Source organism: Oreochromis niloticus, linkage group LG3 (assembly GCF_001858045.2).
Source record: "Oreochromis niloticus isolate F11D_XX linkage group LG3, O_niloticus_UMD_NMBU, whole genome shotgun sequence".
In the NCBI taxonomy this organism is placed as follows: Eukaryota; Metazoa; Chordata; class Actinopteri; order Cichliformes; family Cichlidae; genus Oreochromis; species Oreochromis niloticus.
Genome location: NC_031967.2, coordinates 34,011,141 through 34,037,619, shown reverse-complemented (window position 1 = coordinate 34,037,619; position 26,479 = coordinate 34,011,141). Strand labels below are relative to the sequence as shown.

The 26,479-nt window shown below is 38.8% G+C and overlaps 2 protein-coding genes across 5 annotated transcripts; one reads left to right on the top strand and one right to left on the bottom strand.

Moving 5' to 3' along the window:
* The first annotated feature begins 8,749 nt into the window (after window positions 1–8,749).
* Window positions 8,750–22,532, top strand: LOC106097008 (myelin-oligodendrocyte glycoprotein-like). The gene is made up of 5 exons (XM_025904515.1): window positions 8,750–8,872; window positions 20,620–20,967; window positions 21,119–21,199; window positions 21,566–21,681; window positions 21,783–22,532. The coding sequence occupies exons 1-5, from the start codon at window positions 8,785–8,787 to the stop codon at window positions 21,801–21,803; spliced, it is 654 nt and encodes a 217-aa protein (XP_025760300.1). The 5' UTR covers window positions 8,750–8,784; the 3' UTR covers window positions 21,804–22,532.
* LOC109199438 (uncharacterized) lies at window positions 10,308–15,660 on the bottom strand. Of its 4 annotated transcripts, none has more exons than XM_025904483.1 (8): window positions 15,314–15,660; window positions 14,513–14,596; window positions 13,231–13,425; window positions 11,675–12,720; window positions 11,503–11,572; window positions 10,786–10,960; window positions 10,499–10,664; window positions 10,308–10,421 (listed from the first exon to the last, which is right to left on the bottom strand). In XM_025904483.1, exons 1-7 carry the CDS (start codon window positions 15,357–15,359, stop codon window positions 10,499–10,501), a joined length of 1,782 nt encoding a protein of 593 aa, XP_025760268.1. In that variant the 5' UTR covers window positions 15,360–15,660; the 3' UTR covers window positions 10,308–10,421. The 4 variants fall into 4 exon arrangements, with proteins under 4 accessions (XP_025760268.1, XP_025760273.1, XP_019210325.1 ...); XM_025904488.1 differs by having other exon boundaries at window positions 14,513–14,587; XM_019354780.2 differs by having other exon boundaries at window positions 14,517–14,596; window positions 15,314–15,328.
* Window positions 22,533–26,479: the final 3,947 nt, after the last annotated feature.

Genomic DNA, 26,479 nt, shown 5'->3' with positions numbered 1-26,479 from the left:
CCTTTCATTCTGAAACCTCAGCTTGTGTAACATTTTAAGACAAAAACCAAACAACAAGCAGATTTAACAAAAGGTTAATTTATTTACGTGAAAAAGTGAGCTCTGCAATCTCACATCACTATTTACTGAGGTCATTTCTAAGAACTGCACTGATTTTGACAGTATAAAGTCACGTTTCTCACCGACGCCACCTGGCGGGCCCCTTTTTTATTTGCCAAACATGGATCACTCATAGTGCTCTCTCTCCCATGTGTTCAAATGTTGTTCTTATCTTAGTCGGAGTCTAAGGACAGAGTTTCCTGTGCAGATACGAAAAACAAAATGATCAGAGAACATGTCACATTAAAATCGGTTCTGATTCATTTTTCTAGTATAAGATAAATGGCTGAAGTGGCAGGAGACGTTGATGAGAGCAAATATAAAAACTCGCTTCACTTTTTAATTTTATTTATGGATCCAAATCTCAACAACAGCAGTTGCTTCAATGTACTTTATATAGTAAGTTAAAGACTCTATAATAATACAAAGGAGACTTTTCAAGTGGCATCTCCAGCTATAATCATCGCTGCAGAGTGTGGAGTCGTTCTAAAATGTATAACAACTCTGCCCCCTAGTCGTCAGTGTATGTGCGTTGGTGGTTCTTGGTGTCCAGGGCTGGGCGCTCAGGTATGTACCGGCTCACTCCTGGTGGCTGCTTGACAGGACTGGGCGCCTGTGCCTCAGTCAGGCCCTCAGGCCTCTGGGCCTGCGGATCGGTTCACTCTGGCGCAGCTGGCTCTGGCTTCTGCTCCGTGGCTGCTGGGTGACCTCTCGTTTGGGGCTCTCCTCAGCTCTTCCCAGGGGGGGTTACACAGTTGACCCTCTGATGGTCCCTCTTGGGATCTCGCACTCTGGGGCCTGGATCTCCTCCATACCTGCTTCATGCCCTGGAGGACAGGGCTATGGCTCCCCCCCACACCCCTACTGTACTGTATGTAGCGGAGATGACAATAAAGTTTACTTTGACTTCAGCACAGCAGAAAGCAGGCGCACCGAGGGCTCTCATGCTCACTTTATAGAATTTCGAAAATCCATGGGTGCATATTATAAGTCTGTATCATAATGTCTGGTGTTTTCATGTTTGTTGGTTTGTTTTTATTTTGTGTTATTTTGCCAGTTGGTTATTAGATGCCGCCCCGCCCTCTCCTCCCTGTGCCGCAAGCAGCAGGCGCACCTCGCAAACGGAGGGCGCCCTTACTCCCAGCAAATGGGCGATAGAAAACCGGTAAAACCAGAAAATCGGTCCCTATGCGTCCCCAAAATGCGCTGGCATGATGTCGGGGCAGCATGAGTACGAGCAACTTTTTTTTTTTTGCTGATGCCCGTGATGCTGCCCCCACCACGATGCCGCCCGGGCAACTGCCCATATCAAAAACCGTTACTGGATGGTAGGCTGAGCTGAAGATGTTCAAATTTGTACAATTTTTCTCAGTCGATTTGCCATTCTCTTTTCACGCAGTTCTCAAAACACTTAGGGCATTTTTCACAACACAGAATATCAAAAATGAATATTCAGTAAATCATTTCAACTCTATGAGAAATAGATAGAAACCTTTCATTACACTTTACAGACTGAGTCATCAAAATGTTTACCTTTTTTTCCCCTCAAAAACTTTGTGACGTTGGAGAGAGTTCTGCAAAACTGTAGGCCTAATGTGGAGTAACATATAATCAGAAACAAAAATCAGATGAAACTTTACAAAACTGATGAAAAGTAAAAATAATGTGTGAAACTATATGTGTCAGAAAAAAGAGACAAAGACAAAATGTACAGCCTGAGAACATTGAACAACTACTGTACAGTCCAGGTAAAGTCAGCTATGTACATTCAGTAGCCACTTTATTAGATACACCTCTTCCACTGCTAGTCATGGCAATCCAAATATCTAATCAGCCAATTACATCAGCAACAGCTCAAAGCTCACACGGTCAAGACAGCAAACATTGAGAAAATATCCAGTGAGCAGGAAATTAACTCACCTGACCATTCATTACAAAGAAGCTACTGTATGCAGAAGAGCATCTCTGAAAGCACAACACACCTGACCTTGAAGCGGCTACAGCAGCAGAAGACCACACTGGGGACCCCACCTTTCAGCTAAGAACAAGAAACTAAGGCTACATTTCACATGGGCTCACCAAAATTAGCCAATAGAAGACTGGAAAACACTCCAATGGCCTCCAGTCACCAGATCTGAATGCAGAGCATCTTTGGATGCTGTTGAAAAGGAAAAGTAACACAAGACTGAAAAGTATGTATTTCTATTTTTTGCAAGTAAACCTCTGACAGTGTGTTACTGTATTTGCTATTTCACACATATCTACTAAAAGTTTTAAGTAATTTGATTGAAATGCAATGCTGGAAAGATTTCAGGAAAGTGAGAGACCTAGAGTTGTGACTGACCAAAGATGATGCTGGATATCTACTCTCATGTGGACTGGGTAATGCATTAGGGACTAAAGGATTGTTTGATGGAAATGAAAATGATAAAACTACAAAGAACAACCTAAAAATCAAAGCAGAAAAAATATATGGTAGGCTGACATTTCACTGCAGCATCTAAAAATGGTACTCAGTAGTTTGTATGGCCCCCACATGCTTGTATGAATGCTGGACAGCATCAGGGCATGTTCCTGCCTGCATGGATACACCTCCACAGACCATCGATGACCCACCACAAAATCGGTTATGCTGAATGATGTTACAGGCAGCATAACGTTCTCCATGGCTACTCCAAACCATGCCAATTCTGGTATCCTAGGGCAAATGCCAATTGAGCTCCACAGTGCCAGTTAATAAGCACAGGCCCACTAGAGGGCAACAGCCCCTCAGGCCACCATCATGAAGTCTGTTTCGGACTGTTTGGTCAGAGACATTCATATCAGTGTCCTCCTTGAGGTCATTCTGTAGCTCTGGGAGTGCTCCTCCTGTTCCTCCTTGCACTAACCCATCAGGGTCCTGCTGATGGGTTAAGGACCTTTTATTTCCCTGTCCAGCTTTCTTAGAGTAACTGTCTGTCTGCTGGAATCACCTCCATGCTCCTCAGACTGTGCTGGGAGACACAGCAACACACCATCCGGCAATGGCATGTATTGATGTCCCAGAGAACATTCCTTTCAGATTCACTCAGATAGTTTTTTTGAAGAACACTGCACACAATGCTAAAATATTCCAAGTTTTCTTTTCTAATAGTTTTTTACAAAATACCTTGTTGGTGCAAAAATACAGCTTTATTCCTGATAAACTGTGTCACACTTGGTGATTCATCATAGATTCAGCTATAAAAATGGGAACATTTTTTTTTTGTTTGCTTGTTTTTGGGTGTTTTTTTGTTTTTTTTTTACAGGTTGCTAGTAACAAAATGCCTAAACATGCTATTTAAATTGGTTCTTTGTTGTCTGTTTGTCTTTTTTTAATCAAAACACTGGTTCATCCCTTGAGTTAGATCCCTTTTTCATGCTGGGACCCTTCATAGTCAGTTGCTTAAGAGACAAAAACATTCCTGTGACAATACCGCTTACACGTACTGGCCTGAAAATAAGTGAAAAGCAGCCAGTGTTAAAAAAAAACAACTCTGAAAAACATTCAGAAAGCATGGAGATTAACTATGATCTTTGGTCATTTTATTTAAGGATCACGTTTTTGGGGAAGAGGAAGAACTTTATTGACTGACAAAGGCGTTTTCGGCTTGTGGCCTCCATCAGGGTCAAGGTCACAAGCCGAAACGCGTTGGTCAGTCAGTGAAGTTGTTTCTCTTCCCTTTAAGTACACACACAAACACACACACACACACACACACACACAAAACATATTAAGGATTGTACATTAACATAAAACTGTTGTCGGAACCATACTGAATTTCACCAGAGAAACACACACACATAGAAAGAGAGAGAGAGTATGCATAGTATGCAAACAGCTACCAAACAGCCATCATAATTCGTCATATAATGAGAACAGGACAAATCAACAATGACTAATTAATATTAAAATCTGTAACACAATGTATTGTTTGGAGTTTAGTCTGTTACTGTTACTATTTTTACCATTTCTTCTTGGAGCAGCTGTAACCCACATTATTTCCTTAGGAATTAATAAAATATTCTGATTCTGATTGTTTCAGGATGACCTGCCATTATCCAATGACACATCTGCTTACCTGTATCTTTTGCTCGTTTCTCCTCCTCTTCTTTTCTCTTTTTTCTAAACTGAGCACCTGATGGCTTTGAAAGTTTCTTGTCCATCTTCCATTGGTTTTAATTTTGCACTCCAGTATGAACACCCATCCCCCAACCAGAGGATCACCACAACATAACCTAATAGACCTACACCTTAGTTCACAGATTCACTTTGTCTAAGGTGTATTTCTGGGATTTCGCACAACCCAGGATTCAAATCATGAATACATAATGGGCTTGGATTTACAACATTATGAATGAAATGTGCTCTATTTGGAAGCAGCCAGCCCCCCTCCCCTTTCGACAGGTTGTGTGAGACTTTAATTCATCAAACTGTAAATTATAAATTTTAAATTGTTATTGATCCCTTTACCCCGAGTCCTAAAGTGTATATTTATTTTCTTACTCTTCTTATATTTATTGTTTGTTTTCTTGCACTGCTGTAACTGGAGCCTCGTCGTCTCGTCTCTCTATATACTGGACTGTATATAGCGGAGATGACAGTAAAGTTTATGTCTGTGAAGGTTCTCAGTCATTCAGGTCATCGTAGTCAAAGGAGTTTGCAAAGAAAAGCGTCTGGACTTCTTTAAGTTGCTTGAAGACGTTAAAGTTTACTTTGACTTCAGCAGTGAGCAGGCGCACCGAGGCCTCTCGCGCTCACTTTTCGCGTATAGAATTTCGAAAAAACATCGGTGCAAATTATAAGTCTGTATCATAATGTCTGGTGTTTTCGTGTTTGTTTTTATTTTGTTTTATTTTGCAAGTTGGTTATTAGACGCTGCTCCAGCCAGCCAGAGACTCCCCCGCCGCCTCCCCCTCCTCCCTGTGCCGCAAGCAGCAGGCGCACCTCGCAAACGGAGGGCGCCCTTACTCCCAGCAAATGGGCGATAGAAAACCGATCGGTGCCTATGCCATTCCCACTATGCGCTGGCATGACGTTGGGGCAGCATGAGTACGAGCAAATTTTTTTTTATTTTTTTTTTTATTTTGCCGATGCCCGTGATGCCGCCCCCCACCACGATGCCGCCCCGGGCAACCGCCCGTGTCGCCCGTATCTAAAACCGCTACTGGTGCTGCGTCACATCAAAGAACACTCACTATCATAAACTCATTCCACTTTTATCATACTGGCTCACTAAGCCAGTAAACAGAGTTCTCTAATGCTGAGAAGACGCTCATCATGTATGAGGATGCCACAGGGTGTTTTACAGCATTACTTCAGTCTTTAATTCCTGCTTATGTTGAAAATTGTCCACTGTGAGGGTAGAGGGCCGATTGCCACATAGCATGTTACTGCCGCATTACAAGGAACTGTGTAATTCTGTCGATATCACGTGTGGGGAAAACACATAACTTTGAGGGGAAGAGGTATTTCGTCATTTTCAAGAGTAATTTCTCATGTTTTTCGTTATTTTTCCTGTTATAAGCACACGCTTAGCTCTGTGACTCTGTTCTGCTTCACTTTTTATTTTTTATTTTTTTATTTTTTTTTATCATTTTGACACAAAGGCATCAACTGTATGAGTTTGTAATTGCCGAGTCTTACTTTGAACCTGTCATTTCCAGCAGAAAAACCCCTGGGTCTTAATAGGTTAAATAAAAGCGCAATATTATAACTGCTTTAGGATTTGTTCTTATTTTGGAAATCAACATATTTAATTTACAAGGTTTATAGTGTTCTTTCGACAGTACATATCCAAGAGAAATCATCATAATTATAAAATTTCTGAGTTAAAATCGAGACCTTGTGACAGTGATATATATTATTTGATTGCTTGTTTCTTTGTTTGCAGAATGTTTTGTAGTCATGCACCAACAGCCGGCCGAGGAGGTGTAGCTTTGAAGTGTTTTCTGCCAAAACTGATTTCACAAAAGAAGATCTATCTATCCATCTCTCTATCTCTCTATCTATCTATCTATCTATCTATCTATCTATCTATCTATCTATGTGTACACTGTACATTGTACCTGTCAATGGAAAATTGTACTTAGTAGTCAGTATAATCTTTTAATGATATAAGTTTCCATATATGCTTAGAGGTGTATAATCGATTGTGTAATGATAGGATGTGTGATCTTTAGTAGGCTTTGTGTGCATTCCAGAGGGCTCTGGCTTTCACACCCACATTTTGGGAGCATGGGAGAGGTCGTACCTTGTCTTATTGTTTTATGATAGGATAAACGTATCTATGTCTGTTTTACTCTAAGTGCATTTTGTTTAGATGAACTGTTGGACTTCCAGACCAGCAGGTTTGGGGAAGTCATTTATGGGGTCACACCACTGACCCCACACACACATACACACACACACACACACACACACACACACACACACACACACACGCTCACCCAATGATGTATAAATAAAGACCAGGGCAGTGGCACGGTGCAAGTCTCAGAGCCCTCACTTCTGTGCGAGTGCTGTGACTGCCCTTGCTTGCAAGTAACTGACTGCAGTGTGTGTTTCTCCTCTCTGATTCGAAGCTGAAGAAGTGTCTTAGAATACATCTCTTGACAGTACCACATACCAAAGATGTACATTTTCGCAATAATTATCACTTATTAAGTGGACATTACAGTTTTTCTCAGTTGCTTTGGTGCATTTCTCACAACAGAATTGATCTCTGCACCACTACTAAGACTCTTCTCAAAACAATTAGTGCAAACTGCAAAACATGGTGGATAACTTGCAAAAGTGAGTCACTTCATCAAAAAGAAAAGTCAGTTGTTCAAAAGCAAGTCAGTTGCTCAAAATAAGTAGTCAATGCTTCAAAAGCAAGTCCCTTAATCAAAACAGATAATATATTCATCAAAAGCAAGTACTTATATCAATCAAAGTGTCTGGGCTGTCACAATTACAAGTCAGCACCTTTGGTCACAAAATCAAATGGTTTGAACATGTTCTCATTGTGACGGATTTCTTTGTAGGTGCTTCCCAATGACATGTCAAGTCTGAAAACCATAAATTGTAAAGGAAACTCAAGACACTTCATATGCACTCTTGATAATATTTAATTGAAACTGTGCACAGCATTGTGCAACTGGGGAAATACAATAAATCAAACATTTTACAGCAAACATAAACTCACTTAGACAGTAAACCTTACTGCAGTAGTTATGAAACAAAAAACCCCCCTGAAAAACAGACACTGCTGCATATCAGTCATTGATATCTAGACGCTCCTGTCTGTCTGCCCACATATTTGCATCAACATCACAGCGAATGTCAGCTCTGTCGTTGCATCGGGGAAAGTATCATCTGGAGTGTCGAATCCACCCTCTGCAGGACTCTGCTGTGATGTCATCACAAGCTTTTGTAGATTCAGTATGCACCTCATGCCAATCCTGTCTGTTGGTTTACATTATATATATACTTGTAGAGTAGGGGATACTGTAACGCGATTCACCTATGACTGGGTAGAAGAGGCTTTTCATTGGTTGCAAGTAAGAGTAACACACACCAGTTTTCATTAGTGTGAGATAAGGTTCACCTGAGGTAAGTAATTTATGGAGATTTTCATGGAAACTCCTTAAAAATAGGGTTTTCAAAATGGATGTACAAATTGTTTGACAAGATGTTCAACAATTTTGAGTGCACTGACACAAGCAATGACATGAAGACTATTAGTTGTAAGGACAATGACTATTCAGCCGGTACAAGTATAAATAATTGTGACATTCATGATAGAAGCAAGGAGATAGTGATGAATAGCAAGTCAAAAGTGACCATTCTTTAGATATTTGTACTTACTCAACTGCTTCATGTCCAAAGGCATTTGCCTTTGGACGAAATGAACATGAAACCGCCACAAGGTTGTGCCAAAACGACTACATGTTGTGGAGGTTGAACTAACTATTGTGCAAAGTTTAATTCTGTTGTGAGAAATGCACCAAAGCAACTGAGAAAAACTGTAAGTGGTGTTCATTTCTAGACTTAGTGAATTTTCTATTTGATTTTTTTTCTCCCTGAACCAGGACCCTGAAGAGGATAAGATGTAAAGAGTGGAAATGTGTGTAAGTGTTACACTGAAGACACAGTTACAAACAAGTCTAACAGCAGAAGTAGAAAACAGAGAAATTAAACAGATGTCAGTGCGTCAGTCTCTCTGTTTACTTTCACTTTCAGACTCATGTGCGCATTCAGATCTGTTGAGCAGCCTGTTTTATAAAGTGTTCTCGTCTCCATGAAGAATACGATGGTAACGATCTGTTACTGAAGCTTCTGTCTGAACAGGTGAGCTGCTTCTTCTCTGTCGTTCAGCTTTTGTGGAACTCTTTATGATATTATTAAATATTTGCCTTTTTATTTGCGCGTTCTTGAACTGGAGGTGAATTTTAAAAAAGATGTACGAAGGGGCAGAGTGAGAGCAGACTGACCGACATTTATCACCAGCTGTGAGTCAGCCTCTGTCTGCTGCATGGCACCAGGAAACAGGGGGCACTGGGGTCTGGGAGAAAAAAATAACTGCTTCAGCTGGTGTGCGAAGTGGGCGGAGGGAGGGAGAGTAGAAAGATATGGTATTTATCAGCTGCTGTCAGTCAGTGTCTGTCTCACACTCACTGTAGATGGATGTAGCAGAGTTTAGGTGCAGTGTCTCTCTATCAGCTTTAAAGCTCACCTTTATGCTGCTTTTCGCTCTCACACCTGTTGAAGGTAAGATTGCTCTGCCATATGAGTCTACTTTTGTTTTAAGCTTTAATTCATGTTAGTCGTATTTTTCTAGTGTTTCTGATGCACCTTGAACGTCTGTCAATGATGCAAACTATTAAACTTGCTTTAGTTACAAATATAATTTAATGGTAGTATTTACAAACAGTGGCAAACTCAGTGATGATGTAGTAGCAGTCTGTTATACTGCACTGTTAGACTTTTCATCTCCACTTTACGGTAACATACTGGCGTCACTGTTGCCAGCGTCATACCGTGACGCCGTATTACGGTAGCTTACCGTTCTGCAGGATGATACTGTTTTTTGCTGTTGTGGTATAATACTCTTGGAGAAATTATGGTAACGCACCGTAGCTTTTTTTTTACGGTATCTCACTGGCGAGTGACGCCAGTGAGATACCGTTATGTCGTTATGTCGTAAATTACGTCAACAAAGTAACATTATACTGTGATTAAGAAATTGGTATACTACCGTTTATTCACGGTATGTCACTGTAAGCCCGCTACAAGGTAATAAACTGCAATATATTTACCAGTAACTTACAGTTATCACGCATCATCAGTACCAAAAATATTAATCTCTGCTAGAGGATACCGTGTTCCTACAGGCGGTCATTTACTGTTTAACACGTCGTAATTTACCGTAATTTAAGGAAACAGTAACATACTGTAAGAGACTGGAGGGTTCAAAAAAAAATTGTATTGTATTAAAAAAAAGGTACCATTTATTTATTTACATAAAAACATATATATACCCACTAAAGATCGATTGATCGAGATAGATAGATACACACACACACACACACACACACACACACAATAATTCATGTGCTTTACACCACTTTTTATTTCTGTTCTGATTTTTCCCTGCTGAAATACACATTTCCAAAATCAAGAACTGAAAAGAACTGAAAACATATTTTCATTGAGGAAGCACTTGTTTTTACTAAACCATGTAATCCATTATTTTCTCAGATGGTTGTACAAACAATAACGATATTATGTCATATCCATATCATGGCAGACAACATATACCCAAGTGTTGGGTTTTCTTAGTTATGTTTTGTAGGGTCTTAAACCTACATTGTGAAGTGCCTTGGCATTCATTTTGTTGGCACCATACAAATAAACTGAATTGTAATGAATATAATATCAAGCCCCACACTTCTGCCTTTATATACACTTTGTCCAAAATACTGGCTCACACCACCAAATCAATGCACAAAGCAGGGTCCACAAGGACATGGATGAGTGTGTGTGGTGTGAAGGAACTTGACTGACCTGCACTGAACCCTGATCTTGCTTTGTGGACTGAGTTCATTGATTTGTAGGGTGAGCCAATACATGTGACAATTAAAGTGTAAGTAGCTGAAATAATTTTTAACAAACGGGTAAAAGAAGGAAAAAAAAATCAAAACTGTTGCACTCAAAAAACCTATTGGACAGAGACAGCTTCTTGTAAGATGGTGAGAGAGCTTGTCTTCATTGGTGTTCGTCTTGTGTAAATGTCCAGAAAGCATGGGCCATGGATCATCTGTGGAGACACAGGTAACAACACATTGGTCACTTAAATTATACAAGAAATTCACTAAAAATGGCAACAACAGTTGCCTAATTTGAAGTTCTCCACTCAAATTCAGTAAGCCGCTGGAGGAAAGTTGTGACATGAGGGTTAATGTGAACAACCTTTTGCTTCACAGTGGTCCCAGTCCTTCTGCTTGTCCCAACCTTGGAGGTACATTTTGTTCCCTCTTCAGGGTTTATCCTTACAAAAAACCTTAAAACATGCCATAATAAATAGTAACATACAGTAACATTGAGTTGTGATTTGAAATAATGAGTTACTTAGGGATAATCTATTCATCATCTATCACTATTAGCTAACTGTTCAAACATACCTCTGAATTAGTTCCAATGTTGCACACGCTGACTCCTGGTATTCCAGGTTCAATACATAGAATGAACCAAAGAAGACTGACATCGCATCAGCAAAGGTGTTCTCTTTGTCCATCTCAACAATTCCACGCCCCTCTGCACTCACCATCCAGCAGGTGGCGGTCATTGAACTTTGTCCTGTATGTACAGGGGCAACATGTTGTCATTATGCAACATAAAATAATTTCAATACTTCACTTCTTCACACTGTCTAGATAGTCATAAAGCAAATAGCTACGTACAGTTAATTATTAATGGCCTTATGTACATAAGTCCGTTTTAACATATTATAATTGTACATAATTGGGAATTATTCTGCACATTAAACACACCTAACAAAGAGTCAGCCCAATTAAATTACCGGAGATGAATCAACTGTATGGTTATTTTGGAGTTTATAGTTTGTGCTGCTGTTAAACTTTACAGTATTGACTTCAGTATTTCTGCTGTTGGTGTAGCTAGACTACTATGTTGATCAGTAATATGTAATGTGACATTTGATATTGTTACCTTGCTGGGTTCACTGAGACACATGTCCAACAACCTTGGTTTATAAAGGAAATTACAGAAATTTGAGCTACGAAAACAGAGACTGGATACCCGTGTCCACGAAAAGCTCCTGTGCCAAACAGAAATTTTAATACGGTCTAATCAGCTCTATTTCATAAATGACTTCTTACCAAGCATAATCAGCCTTGGGGTGATTGGCAGGTTGCTCTCTGCTTCAAGGGACATCCTGGTAGATGTTTCCTGCCAGAAAAAGGACCAAGACATTTTATGTAACAAAAAACAAAACAAAAACAGGACAGCAAGCAACAGCATTAAACATAGAGCTGTATGTAAGAAGCTTACATCTGCTAAGACAAAGAGGGAGTCTTCATCTTCCTTGTAATACTTCATCATGAGAAGTATGGTTGCTGTGCCAACCTTGTTGTTGGTCAAAACTCCCTCACTTTCTATCTGCTGGATGAGTGTCCTTATACCAAGGTTCCATTTGAGCTTCTGGCTGGAGAAATAGTTAATAATCCTTCTGCCTTTGGTTATGAGGGCCTGACCTAAGCGCTCACTGATATCGATGCCTGTGAGTTTGTAAAAGTGGTTCGAAAGATCTTTCCGAGTAAACAAGAATGGCCACTGCTCCTGAATTTCAGCTACTGAAAGTGAGGGACAACTGTTGATAAGCTGGTGCTGAGAAATATATATGAGGCACATGAAGTCATGCACATCAGGTCTCTCCACAGCTCCAGGTCCTTCTGAATTAAAAATTGTTAACAAGATGTGCTTCTTTTCCTCTAAAGAAGCTGGTGTTTCCCCCTCAGGAAGTTCAACTGGTTGCCAATTTATACAACCATAGCTATCAACAAGGCATCTAACTTTTTTAGGTGAGGTTGCATTACTGTTGGGACTGTAGTCTTCCTCATTCCTGGTTCTCTTTGTTTGACGAAGTCTATGTGTTGTATTATCTCGATTAACATGTTCAACTCTAGATTTGATGCTTCTTAGTAGTGAATAATGTCCACAACCCAGTCTTTCTCCCTTTTCAGTAAAATCTGCAAATGTTTGAGGGTATCTGTTTACAATGATTTTAGCAACTTCTTCACAAGATGCACGTTTAGGGTTCCTGCAGAGAACTTGCATGGCCTCCACAACAATTCTAATCATACTTCTCCTGTCCTCTGGATGAGCTCTGTCTCCTCTTGTGATTGCATGCGACAGTCGGAGTGGAAATCTTTCCCAAGGAATCTGTAAGTGTGAGACCCAAGAGCTGGAGTAATGGTTGTACATAGTGGTGGACGTGGAGGAGGAGGGGTGAGGTGGATGGCTTGATGTTTCAGCTGATGCAGCAGGGCAAGGCTCCAGAGTAATGGTGTCATTCAGGTTCTCTGGTCTGTTGCCATCTAAACAAATAAATAAATAAAGATCATTGGAAAAGCTACCTTAAAAAGCTACTATGTCAACAAATATGTCCTCACTAAAAGATGAACCCTTCAATTAGGATTGAGTAGTAACGGCAAGGCAGTTTTGGGGACCTTGTCTGAAGATGAAAAGAAGCAATCCCAGGACTGCAAAAGAACTACAAACTCAAGGTCTTACATCGAAAAGACCTTGAGTCAATATATTTTACAGTATGTCACAATTTCAAACCCTTAGTTGTACCACTACCAATGAAAGGTTAATGGTGTTAGATTTAGTGTCTACTTTTCTTTATGTTTTCCGTGTTAAGTATCTACCAGACAATGTGAGCCCCAAAACGCTCTTCAATATTATACTGTCAAAGTACATGTGTAGTATGGTGAAGAGAAAAAAAAAGCTAATCAAGCTAATCAGTGACATATGAGTCTATGAGTGACCTTCAAATCATAGACTCAAGTCTATGAGTCTGGGAGTTGTACAGAACCTACAAAAACCTCCTTTAAATGCAAGAAGTAGTTTACGTATTTGAATTGGTGTGAGAAAGGGTTTGAGATCTTCCGCCTCCACAAACAAAAGATCACTTTTTTGTTGTACACCAATAACGTCCGTCAGATGTTCTACAATGCAGATTATTTTCTCTCTGTCTAGTGTCAGCAGGAGGCTTGTAAGTTCCTCTTCAATTTCCATCCCTGAAAGAGAATTAAGAGGAAACTGAATGGTGTAGGGAGACAACAAAAAGGCCTGCCATGTTATAAAGTGGTGGTGGGTAATAATCCATCAGACTGTCAGCATTTACACAAACACTTCTTTCTGTAGGGCAACGCAAGCAGTGAAGTCCAAGGTCAATGAGAAGTACTGAGTGATGCAACTCGAGCACAAAGTACAATTCAGAATCGTTAACAAGTATAACAGCTATCTTCCCAAAAACCAAGCCATCATCAGTGTCATGTACAATGGAAACATAGCCTTTGACATACTTGGTACCTTTGTAGACAACTGCTGACACATCCAAAGTTTGCCACAGCTTCTTGAATGAGAGCGTTGTAAAGATGATGATTCTAATCTCTTGTTTCTCCAATCATTTGGACTATAGGTGTAAACATTTGGCCCACTGAGAGGTAGGACTGCAGTAACTGATGCCGTTCAGTCTTGCATAAGTTGACAAAGTTATGCAAGACTGAACTTGTACATGCTTTGAAATACGAGTGCTTGCTCTCAAACCTAAGGGTGCACAAACGAATGAGTGGTCCAAAGTGAAGGATAAGCTCTGCATAATGTAACAAATAGTGATGTTTTGCTTTTAAAGCTTTGTCAGGAAACCTACTGTGTCTCAGATATATATAGTCCTCTATGAAAAAAGTTCTTGATTGATTTTGTCTACTTCTGCTTGTGGAATATTAAATGAAGATAGTTTGTCAGACAGTATTGCAAGAACATCGTGCATTGCACAGCTGAGAAGATCCTGAAATTCCTCTGTGATGCTCTGTATAGTGCTGGTTGGCAAGAGCATTTTAGCCTGCATTTTTAAATTACACAAAGCCAACTGTCTTCTAATAGATTAACTGTGTCCTGTCCTTGTATTATGGCAAATTCCCCAATTTCTTGTTGCCCTTGACTGCTGAACTGTCTACTTATGTTTTCGAGAAATACGGCTGGAAAATGATGTTCGGACACTGAAGTATTTAGAGCAACCTTCAAATGGACATAATACTTTTTTCCTGTCTTTGATGTGAAATCTGAGATGGGCACAGAGTTGTAAAGTTTTGTGCAGCATACCTACATCCAGGAACTTGACAGCTGAGGTCACCCGTGAACTCATAGAACTTCTCCTCAGTGGTCTCCCTTCTTGTTCTGTGATTCCTAGGCATATGTGAATGAAAGGCAGAAAATGTTCTGAACGCGGCAGGACAGTTCTCAGTTCCACGAGAAAGCCTATAGTTAGCTACATGTTTGTGGCTTTTAACATACAAACTGAACAATATAAATTTGTGTGCACGGAAGCCACAAAATTTACAAATACACATAGTTGCAAAAAGTTCAATGACCAATTACCTTTCCTAAATGACATATGCAATGCAAAAAAAATAAATAAATAAATAATAAGAGTATTGTCAATAGGGACCAATTCCCAGTTTTTACATGATCAAAATTATTAACAAAAGGCTTCAATAAACAGAAAATGTGTGCTGACAAAAGACAAGAGAGCAGTGTACAAAAATGAAAAGATATTTGAGCTCGACTCTTTAATGGGTTTAGCCTGACTAAGTCAGCACTCCGCACCGTACAGGTAGTACAAGCACACCTGACAACACTGACCAGCTAACAGCTTTAAGCATTTGGGCGCAACCTCGGGAGTTCACCGATTCACCTGTTGCAAACGTACAACTTTCTATCAAGTCTCATAAATCCATCGGCAACTATTACCTAACTAGTCTTTTGAGTCTCCACATTCATAGATATTGATATTTTGTCTTAGCATTTGAATAAAAATAACCTGGCACGGTAGCTGAAAAGTCAAAACAAACAGTAATAAGAACGCATTTCTGACTTCTCTCGAATAAGTGAAAAAACACTTACCTTCAGACTGATTAGCTGGTGTCAATCCAACTTTAATGTTTCCCATGTCAGTCCGTTTTAGGGAAAAAGTGTTAAGTTTAGTTGTGTCATTTACTTTTGAGATCCTCCCTCATGGACGAGAAATCTGGAGTCTAGCAGAGTTGTCACGAATAGCATACGATCTTCAGATATAATCCAATCAACCGTGCATTTAACCTGACTGAACTCCATCCAGTTACCTCTGACTACTTCTAAGTTGCACATCTTAACGGTCCGTAAATTGTCTCTGTTGTTCTTCCACCATCTCATCATCACTCTGTGCTGCAGCGAACTGGATCTGTGGCACAGAATAGTTGATGGCCAGTAGCGGTTTTAGATACTGGCGACACGGGCGGTTGCCCGGGGCGGCATCGTGATGGGGGGCGGCATCACGGGCATCGGCAAAAAAAGAAAAAGAACGCTCGTACTCATGCTGCCCCTACGGCAGCCAGCGCATATTGGGGATGGCACAGGCATCGATCGGTTTTCTATCGCCCATTTGCTGGGAGTAAGGGCGCCCTCCGTTTGCGAGGTGCGCCTGCTGCTTGCGGCGCAGAGAGGAGAGGGCGGGGCGGCGGGGGATTCTCTGGCTGACTGGAGCGGCATCTAATAACCAACTAGCAAAATAAAACAAAATAACAAACACGAAAACACCAGACATTATGATACAGACTTATAATTTGCACCGATGTTTTTTCAAAATTCTATACACGAAAAGTGAGCGCGAGAGCCCTCGGTGCGCCTGCTCGCTGCTGAAGTCAAAGTAAACTTTATTGTCATCTCCGCTACATACAGTCCAGTATATAGAGAGACGAGACGACGAGGCTCCAGTTACAGCAGTGCAAGTAAACAAACAATAAATATAAGAAGAGTAAGAAAATAAATATACACTTTAGGACTCGGGGTAAAGGGATCAATAACAATTCAAAATTTACAGTTTGATGATTTAAAGTCTCACACACAACCAGTCGAAAGGGGAGGAGCCCCGGCTGCTTCCAAATCGAGCACATTTCATTCCTAATGTTGTAAATCCAAGTCTGTTATGTATTCATGATTTGAATCCTGGGTTGTGTGAAATCTCAGAAATGCACCCCAGACAAAGTGAATCTGTGAACTAAGGTGTAGGTCTGTTAGGATATGTTGTGGTGATCCTCTGGTTGAGGGATGGGTGTGCATACTGGAGTGCAAAATTAAAACCAATGGAAGATGGACAAGAAAAGTTCAAAGCCATCAGGTGCTCAGTTTAGAAAAAAGAGAAAAGAAGAGGAGAAACGAGCAAAAGATACAGGTAAGCAGATGTGTCATTGGATAATGGCAGGTCATCCTGAAACAGTCCGAATCAGAATACTTTATTAATTCCTAAGGAAATTACGTGTGTTACAGCTGCTCCAAGAAGAAATGGTAAAAATAGTAACACTAACAGATTAAAGTCCAAACAATACATTATGTTACAGATTTTAATATTAATTAGTCATTGTCAGTTGTTGATTTGTCCTGTTCTCATTGTATGAAGAATTATGATGGCTGTTTGGTAGCCGTTTGCATACTATGCATACTCTCTCTGTCTTCATATGTGTGTGTGGACAACAGTTTTATGTTAATGTACGATCCTTAATATGTTGTGTGTGTGTGTGTGTGTGTGTGTGTGTGGTGGAGGGGGGCACCAGAGGGAGTGTTCGCCCAGGGCGCCAAACAGGCTAGGACCGCCACTGTTGATGGCCATGTTTTTCTCCTGCTTTGCAGCTTTGTTTAAGTTTGAATTGCGTCTTAAACGTGCAAAACTAAGAAAAGCAGATAAATATTTTCTTCTTGTTGTTATTTAATGGTGGTTGGCAACCAGCGAAAGGAGCATTAGCCGCCTCGATCAATATCTTCTATCCGCCATTGTTGTTTTGAAAGTGTGCGCCATACATCACGTTGTACGTCAGGTAAAGGTGTGGTCTCGACTATTGCTCTCCCATTGAGATGTGTAACCAGTGCTACACACACCTGTCGCATAACACGCTTTAAAAACGTAACATTCGCTTTAAAAACACAACCCAACGTGCTAAACATGAACAAACAAAAACACCCGTGTTACATTATCACGTATATCCAGGACATCTCTTCTGAACCAAGATGAAGTGGTGCTACAAGGAGAGTGCATTTTATAGTAGTCTGGCCTGCCACAAAATGCACCGCTAAAAATACAGTTTCTGCTTGTCCCAGAATTTATTAAATTTGAGAGTGAAGTTGTAGGACTGATGCTGGTTAGTGGTGTAGGTTTCATGGATGTGACACCTGAACTTGTGTAAACCACCAGAGCATATTCCGAGACTTCTGGTTAGTTCACTGTAGTTAGGCAGAGGTGTCTTAAAAGTACCACCTTATACAGAAAAAAGGAAGTTCCAGTATAAAAAAGAATAAGAAGAGAAAAAAGCTACACCCTGCTAAATGAAGTAACTTTTAAACATTAGTCTAAATGTAACATATAGAAAGGAAATCAGTCTAAGTATACGTTACCTACTAATGCTTCTTGGGGACTACATTGGCCCCCGTTTTAGTATATAGAAGTATACTTGAAAGGAACTTTTAGATGTACTTTTTGTTCACTATAACTGTACTAGCATAATGTCCTTTCCAGTCTATAAGAGTATACTTAAAATATACTCTACTCTAACACAATACTAAACTTACAAGTATACTATTGATTTACTTTTTAGTTTATATTTGAGTTACTTCTGGTTGAAACATAGTAATTAAAATCCAGTTGAAACATATTTTTCACATGTAACAAATCACTCCATTCCCCAGACAGTCAGATAATAGTTCAAACTATCAGAAGGCTTCCTTTGCAGAGAACTACACTCATAGTTCACGTACCAGAATTATATTGCAAACAGGTGAGAAAATGATTTGAGAGTTGAGGTTTATTAACTATTAACCGTTTTCACTCACGGTTTAAACATTTTTTTTATCCCACTTACTCTGTTCAGAAGGTAAAAGACATTACACAAGAATTTGTGACAAATTCTTGTTTAAAACATCAATTATTTGTTTCATAGTTGTTTTAATTTTACAGTTAAAGCACTGCAATGCTTGCTGGGTATTTCGTTGTACTTCTTAGTATACTTCAGTTATACTTCAAATACTTCAAATAGTGTAGCTGCAACTTACTCAAGTTAAAAATGATGCTGTATATTGTAGTTTACATGTGATACTAATCTCACAATGAATTGCATTTTATAGTAATACACTCTGAATGAGGATTTAGGTAATTACTCTTAGATCTACAGTAGAAAACAACAGAAATCCCGATGGTGTAATAGTATAATCTCAGTAACATCACCAATTGTTACATTTGCTGTATTTTACAGCTGTTTCCATGAGTACGGTGAGTTACCGTAAAAATAATGTAATCTCATGGAATTTTCCCACAATTACTTGCAAATTACAGTACTGAACTGCAAACATCCTTTAGAGTTTTTTACTGTTGATTTTGCAGTACTAAGCTATGGAAATTACTGCAAAGGCTAACAGTGTGGCTGATGTTGCAGATGTTTCACACTGTAAATAAAAGCAGACGCTGTATTCAAGTGTAAATTAGTCTAAAAATACCGCACCAAAAATTGTGCCTTACTCTTCTGTGTAAAGTTATGTTGTGGGTTTAGAAAGGGAGCTCAATTTTTTTGTTATTATGCCATCAGAGTTTAGCTATTTCTTTTTGTATATAGGCCTATATGTTTTGTGTTCAGAAATAACGGCTAAAGTCAAATCTTCTGATATTTCTTTTGATGTAAAACAAAACATAAGAGCAGATTTCCACAAAGAGGAATCAACCAAAAGTGTAACAGATGTTTAAATCATAAATAACTGAGCTGAATCTATTAGTCAGGTTTGAGCATTTCAATATAGAGATTTCGAGTTTCTGTGTCAGTTTAAAGATTTTTACTAACTTAATTCATTTATTTTTATTATTCTTTATTCATTTATTTTTAAACCTGTAGCTAAACAGCCAAATAGAAACTTTCTGAAATGATCAGTTATTCTGGGATGGTGGTGTTAATTAGCTGTGAAAATGATTCATTTTATTAATGCTTGTTTGTATAGAGACACATGTAGCATTAACCAAAGCCACATTTCCACAGTGTTTACAGCCTGAGCCAAGCTAGCTTTCAGTGCATGTTGTAAATGAGCTATTAAACTATAATGCATGAATTGGAACATGTAAATAAAGAAGGAAGAGCACAAAACATTCAGTTTATAAACAAGGATAAAGTGCATGTGACTGATTCCTTTTTGTTAACTGACGTGTAATCGATGAGAGTCAGGATCCACTTGCCCTCCACATGCTTCCCAAACAGAGGAATCTTTCTGTCAGTGATTTGATTTTGTTCTTCTATCACTTCTTAATCACTGTTTTGAAGTTACATTAAAAAATGTTGCACATTTTACTGAGACGCATGTTTAAGACTGTTAGAGCTGCACTTTTTCAGCATTTATCAGCTGCTGTGAGACAGTTTCTGCCTCACTCTCACTGTAGATGGATGTAGCAGAGTTTAGGTTCAGTGTGTCTCTCTCAGCTTTATGCTGCGTTTTGCTCTCAAGTCTATTGAAGGTAAGATTTCACTGCAATTAAAAAAGTAATAATTCTGAAATACTAGTTACTTCATTTCTTTAGAAAACATTTAAGCTTTAATTCATGTTAGTCATCTTTTTTTGGCCGTGCTTCTGATGCGCTGTCACCGTGTTTACACTCGAGTTTATACGCAAATATAGAAATAATGATAATGGAAGTGATTTAAAACTGTGATAAAAGTCAGTGATGAAAGTCTGTTATACTGGCAGATGATGCAGAAAACGTGTAGCATATGTGACTTTTGCATTTATTTATTTTAAAATATTTCTTTCGCACACGTATAACTGGATAACGTAGTGGTGACAACATTGGCCTTTGGAACTTGATCGGGGGTCCAACTCCGAGGAATGTGTCTAAGGCGGATGTTAGACCATAACCAAAGCAAACCACAAGTTCCTCAAAAGAGATTTAAAAACCCCCAAAAAACTTTTGATCTTTTGTTCGTCTTGGATTTATTCTATTGTCTTATTCTTCGCAGCTCTGCCTTTTCTTTTCCTGAATCAAGTGGTACAAAGTAAAGTTTGCTCTTAGTCACATTTTATACTAAAAAGTTGGATATAATTTCATGGAAAGTTTTAGCATCAATAAAGACATTTTTTTGAATTGTCATACTTAACTTGGTTTTCAGCAGGATGCATTTCTTTATTTACTTTATTTTTTTCCTCCTCAGGTCAGTTAGTGGTTGGATCTCCTCAGCCTATCGTAGCTGCTCCAGGTGATGATGTCATCCTGCCGTGTCACGTGGAGCCAAAGGTTAACGTGGTGGGACTGACGGTGGAGTGGTCGAGGCCCGATCGTAATATGGAATATGTACATCTATACAGGCACAACAGGGAAATGACTGACATGAAAATCCCATCATACTTCGGGAGGACGGCGTTGTTGAAAGATGGCCTGAGAGAAGGAAACATCTCACTAAGAATCACTAATGTGACACAAGAAGATGAAGGAAGATACAGATGTTTCGTCCCAAAGTTAAAGAGTCAAACAAAGTCTTCAACTGTTAGTCTGATTGTTGGTGAGTTAGACTGAAAAGATTTTTGTTGTTTGGTTTTAAACTTACTGCGTACTTGGGTTATTTTACCAACAACTTATTTTTGCTCATTGAAGAATATTTGAATATATTGTTAATAATTTAAAATCTTCTGTTCTGCCAAATTTAAATTCAGCTGAAACTATGACAACAGAGACACCGCTGCATCCTGAAACTCTCCAAACTCCTGATCTGGCAGAAGAGTTTCCCAGTAAAGGTGAGAAAATGAGGAACAAATCAAGACAGTCAAAAAGTCTTAAAATAACCAGTTTACAGCTGGATCAAAATCATCTTTATGGTGTGGTTTTCTCTCACTGATGGCAGCCTCTGTGCTGTCCTTAACACCTTCACCTCTTAATTTGAAGCACATACAGGAAGTGTAGTGTACTTTCCTTAAGCAGCTCTGATCTCTTGTCTTTCTGTGAAGCAATAAAGCTACCAGTCCTGACCATCAGCAGTGATATCTCAGTGATTCAAACTTTATTTCATTATTATGTAACTTCTGTGCTTGATAGTTTAATAAATGTGACATTCATGTTGTGTCTTACAGTAGATCTCATCTCTGTTTGGTTTTTCCTGGCAGGTGGTTTGTCCCGTCGGAGCCGACTGATCCCACTTGTGGTTTTCTGTGTTTTTATTCTGCTCTGTGTCGCAGTGGCAGGACGCTGGTTCACTGAGTCAAAGCGTCGAAAAACAGAAGTATGTAAAAGACTTGAATCTTTGATTTTATGCATTTACCTCATGGCTGAAGGATGGAAATCAAGGAAAACTGTGTGTGTGTCTGCTCTTTCTTACTCCAGCTTGCGAGTGCAGCTTCATAGGTGCCTTGCTCTTGGACACACTGGAAACATTAACAGAGGTGAAAGCATCACCCACTTCACTTAATTTTTTGTTGAAGGATTCAAAGCAACAACGTTTCCAGCCTCATGTGGATACGGCGGATCTGCAGCAGGAGGATTTCATAATGTCCTGTAATTTATCTGGAGTCACGCTGAACCCCTGGTTTAAACAAGACAGTTAAAATACAGAAACAACAACCATCATTTGTGCCAAAGTTGACTTCTGGGATCAAACTTCAAAAGCGTGAAAAAAAGATTTCGTGACTGTTTGAGCAAATCTTCTGTCCAATTTAGTTTCATGTGAGGAAACCTGTACAAGGACACAGAGAAGCATTTAGGTTGATGTTCTTTTCTGTGGTTTTTTGTTTTGCTGTAGTGGTATCAAGTAAAATATATAAAAATTAAATATATAATATATATGTAAAATAAAAAATATTTAAAAAAAATATTTATAAATATACAATATTTTAATATTTTTGTATAGTTTTTTTAATCTAGTGAACTTTAAAATGCCCTTCAGTCACTTTACAGTCATAACTAAAGTACTTTGAGCAGAGCTGCTGTCTTTGACTAAAATAATAACCAGTGTCATCAAAGCTGATTTATGGTAATGCTGTTTTTAAGAGGTTGCCTTTTTTAAATTTTATTTAAAAATACAGGTCAGTCTCTTTCAAACATTGCTGTTTCTGATTTATAAAGTATGAATTTTAACGTTTCCTCTCTTTATTCTTATGGATCAGAAATCAATTTGTGTTGCAATTTAAAAACATTAACTGCAGTTAATTTTAATGTAACAAAACCTTGATGCACTGAACAACGATGCGCCTTCTTTAGCAGCAGGTTTAGTGACGGCACAGATGGGGAATTCCAAATTATTTAACTGGTTTATTAAAATATTTATGACCACATTTTGGGCCCAGACTTCTCCTCCAACCTCTGCCAGTTTCTTAGAATTGAATCAGGCTTGTATGAACCTGTTTCCAGTCATACGCTTGCCCTCAGCATTTAGCAGCAGAATTCAACCTACAACACTGACCTCAAGTAGTAATTTCCATGCCTACACAGTGCTGTTGGCCCTGTGTAGGCACAGCCACTCAGGGCTTGTGTGAGACAAACGTGGGTTTTCCCTATCCACACAGCCTCATCGTTCAGCTGCACTGACTCTCCTGGTATCTTTGGTCAACTCAAATGCCAAGAGTGCCATCAGTGCCAGTGGAGAGCCTGCTTTTTAAACTTGCTATTCAAAGTACAGAAGTTGAAGCTTCACCACCAGCTTATTTGAATCACCAGCTGATGTTCACCATCCAAAGCTCTGAAACCTGAGCTACTAACAAAAACTAAGACAATAACAATAACACAAGCCTGACCCTGGTTTCTGGTTATGGTAGCATTCTCTGGTCTCTCTGGGATGTGAGTGTGTGACAGGCTACGGTTTCTCTTAAAATGTCTTCTAACAACAACTTTTTTACTCAGTTTTTTGTGGTATATACACCAAAATACCAAAAAAGAACCATTATTACCTCTCACAAGTTGCCATAATAACTATAGTAATTTAAATGTTACACATAAAATTGAAAGGTGAGATAAAGAATTAATTTGTTTTTGCTACAAACAGTTCTACCACATAAATCTAACTAACAGCCGACCTGTTACATGTACGACCCCGCGTTACTTGACAGTTGGTAACCACCGTAAAAACATATATCACTTAGGGGGTTTTATCCTTTGTCGAACTCAAACCAGCAGTTTGAAAGCAGCTTGTTCTGAATTGTGGCTCTCATGTTGACATGGAGAGTGAAAAGCTCAGTTGCAGTATTTCTCTTTAATGGTTTAGTCATGTGTCTTCTCTGAGGAAATAACATAGCAACCAGAACCAAAGACAACAAATAAATAAAAATAAAATAAAAACAGTAATATGAGCACCGGGCACAGTGACTACAAATGCATCTGTTCAGATATCCAGCAGTTACACACAGATCTCAAGTTTATTCAGGAGCCTTTCTGCTCCCATCCGCTGGTTTTTTGGAAGTGTCTTCACGTTATTTTGTCCCGCTGTTGATTGATTAACCAAAGCATCTTACCTCAAGCAAGAACTGACAATTAATTAATTTATTTCAAAAAAATCCATCTCAAAAGCTGTCAGTGATTCCTGGTTTACACCATAATGAGTAATAATAAGACACTTTTGGGCAGCACAAAGTGCAAAAGTTCATCAAACACTGAAAACACTGCAAATAATCCAAAAAGTCAACAACCGTCACATTATCTGATGAAGAAACCTGACTTTTTCATATTCCTTCTGTTTATTGATCAAACTGTAATTATATTCTATATTTACACAAAATTTACCATTTTTTTCTAATTACATGCTCTTTTAGAGGAAGCTTTTATTGTGAAACAAATGTAGAGACTACTACTCTAAAAGAGAATAAGTGAAGAACAGAGAGAGCTGGAGAAGAAATATATGACAGGGAAAGAATGGGAAGAGGGAGGAAGACAACCCAAGCAGAGAGCAGGGGATGTGAAGATGATGTTGTGGATGATGAAGATGGTGAAAAAGGCAGAAATGATTTCAAGAGCTGTACATGTGAAACTAGCGTTTGATCATGTGAGCAGTTATAATTGACTGATATCACTCATCGCGTGAGCCTGGACTTAACCACAGAGCCTTACACCTCTGAATGGACTGTAATCTGTATGTATTGACATGAATGTGGTTTTGCAATAGGAAGCATGGGGGTGTAGTTGCCTGTGCTGTCAGCTCTCAGTGTGAAGTCTCTGAGAGGTGCTGTTCTAAACTTCCTTAGAAATCTGTCTTATAAAATGTGCTTGTGTAGGTAAAGAGCCCAACATTTCTGATCACTTAACGATGCCTCTGACTGGATAGGTGAACCTGGTGCTTCTCTGTGATTCAATTTTCACTTTGTGTCAGAAGGAAAGAAGAGACTCATAGCTGCTGCCCTACTCGATTCAACTGAAGACGTCAGGCTTTTGTTGTAATTTTGATTTTTTTTTTTCAGTTGTGATTCGTTTTCAGTAAATCAAAAGGAGGAACAGAAAAAAAAAATAGATTCGATCTTTAATGTCACTGTTACCAGAACAATGAAACACAGTTTGGCATATCTCCATTGGCATCATGTAGTTTTACATTGTTTGTTTTAGGATAGGAGAAGTAGATAAAAATAGACATAAGTTTCAGGAGTATCTACTCAGGGAATGTGTGTAACACACTATAACGTAAGTATCTACCCAATAACACAGGCATTTACATTTACACCAGAAAGATATGTGCAAGTTATACATGCACATGCGTACATACGCATACATGTATATATGTATGTTTATATTTAAGTTTGTGCATTTGTCACTCTGAAGTGTGAATGTTGAAGAAAAAGCACTTAGTGTGCATGCATGGATGTGTAAATGGGACATGTTGTATAAAGTGCTGTGCGTGCACACATTGAGTAGAAAAGTGCTGTACTCTAAAATAACATGTCCATGGATGTATCACATGCTGTGTCCATGTAGGGTGAGATGGACACAGAGGTGACTCATGTTCATCAGTGACTCCGTTTCTTGTCTCTTTCTCATATTGAAGATGCTAAAGTTACTGAAAAAAAATACTTTTGAAAGCATCATCAGGAAAACTTTGATGATGGCCTGTGTGATTTTGAAGTGATGTTTATTTGTTTGGGGAAAAGTTTAGAATTAATGCAAAGCACAATAATGTCTGAGTCAAGATTGTTTCTAATGTGTGTCAAAAATAGATGATTAAAATACACAAAACACAAAATAAAGTAGGATCACCACAAAACAAATAAAATAAAGCAAGAATCAGAAGATCATTCGTGACTCTTTGACTAATTACTCTTTTCAAAGAACCAGTAGTTATGTCATTGTTATTTACATCCCTGAAGTGACCACTTTTTTTTCTTGGTTATGTTGTCAGGAAAATGTATTGATGCTGCACATTGTAAATAATTTAATAAAGTTACGGGTGCTGAAAGGTTGGTATGAATTCATGGAAAGTGTTTAACTGCACTGGGAAGTTCAACACCTATGAGGACTTTATTCTTTTTTTTATTGCCAGACTTATTCTGAATTTAAATGACCAAACAAACAAATAAATAACTCGATAAAACAAAATGTAAAAACTCACTTCCACAAACTCTCCAGAACATGATCAAAACACTGTGATTTTGTGATTAATGAAATACTATAATCTAACAGCTCACCTGTCACATGTGTGGAAGAACACATTAAAAAAATAAATCAATGTTATTTCAGCAGCACTGTCAGGTTTCATCTGTGTGGTAACGTTGATCCAATATTTCTTAAACATTTATATTTCAGTTTCAGCCATGATAATGATGAAGGTGAAAACTTAGCTCTTTGTTTCACAAATCTCACTGCCATTTCAACACCTACGTCACCTTCCCCCGTTTTATGTGAGAGTGCAGAGCCTGAAGTAGGAGTAGGTTAACAAAGTGAGAGAGCCACCATCAAGTTACACAACAGGTTTTACCCTTTGTCAAATAACTACAATCCTCAGGTGGGCAGGCTACGTTCCTTGAAAGCACAATTTTTTAATGTTTGCTTTTCATATTGACATGAATATTGTGGAGTTCAGTTACAGTATTTCTCAAATTTAATTGCTG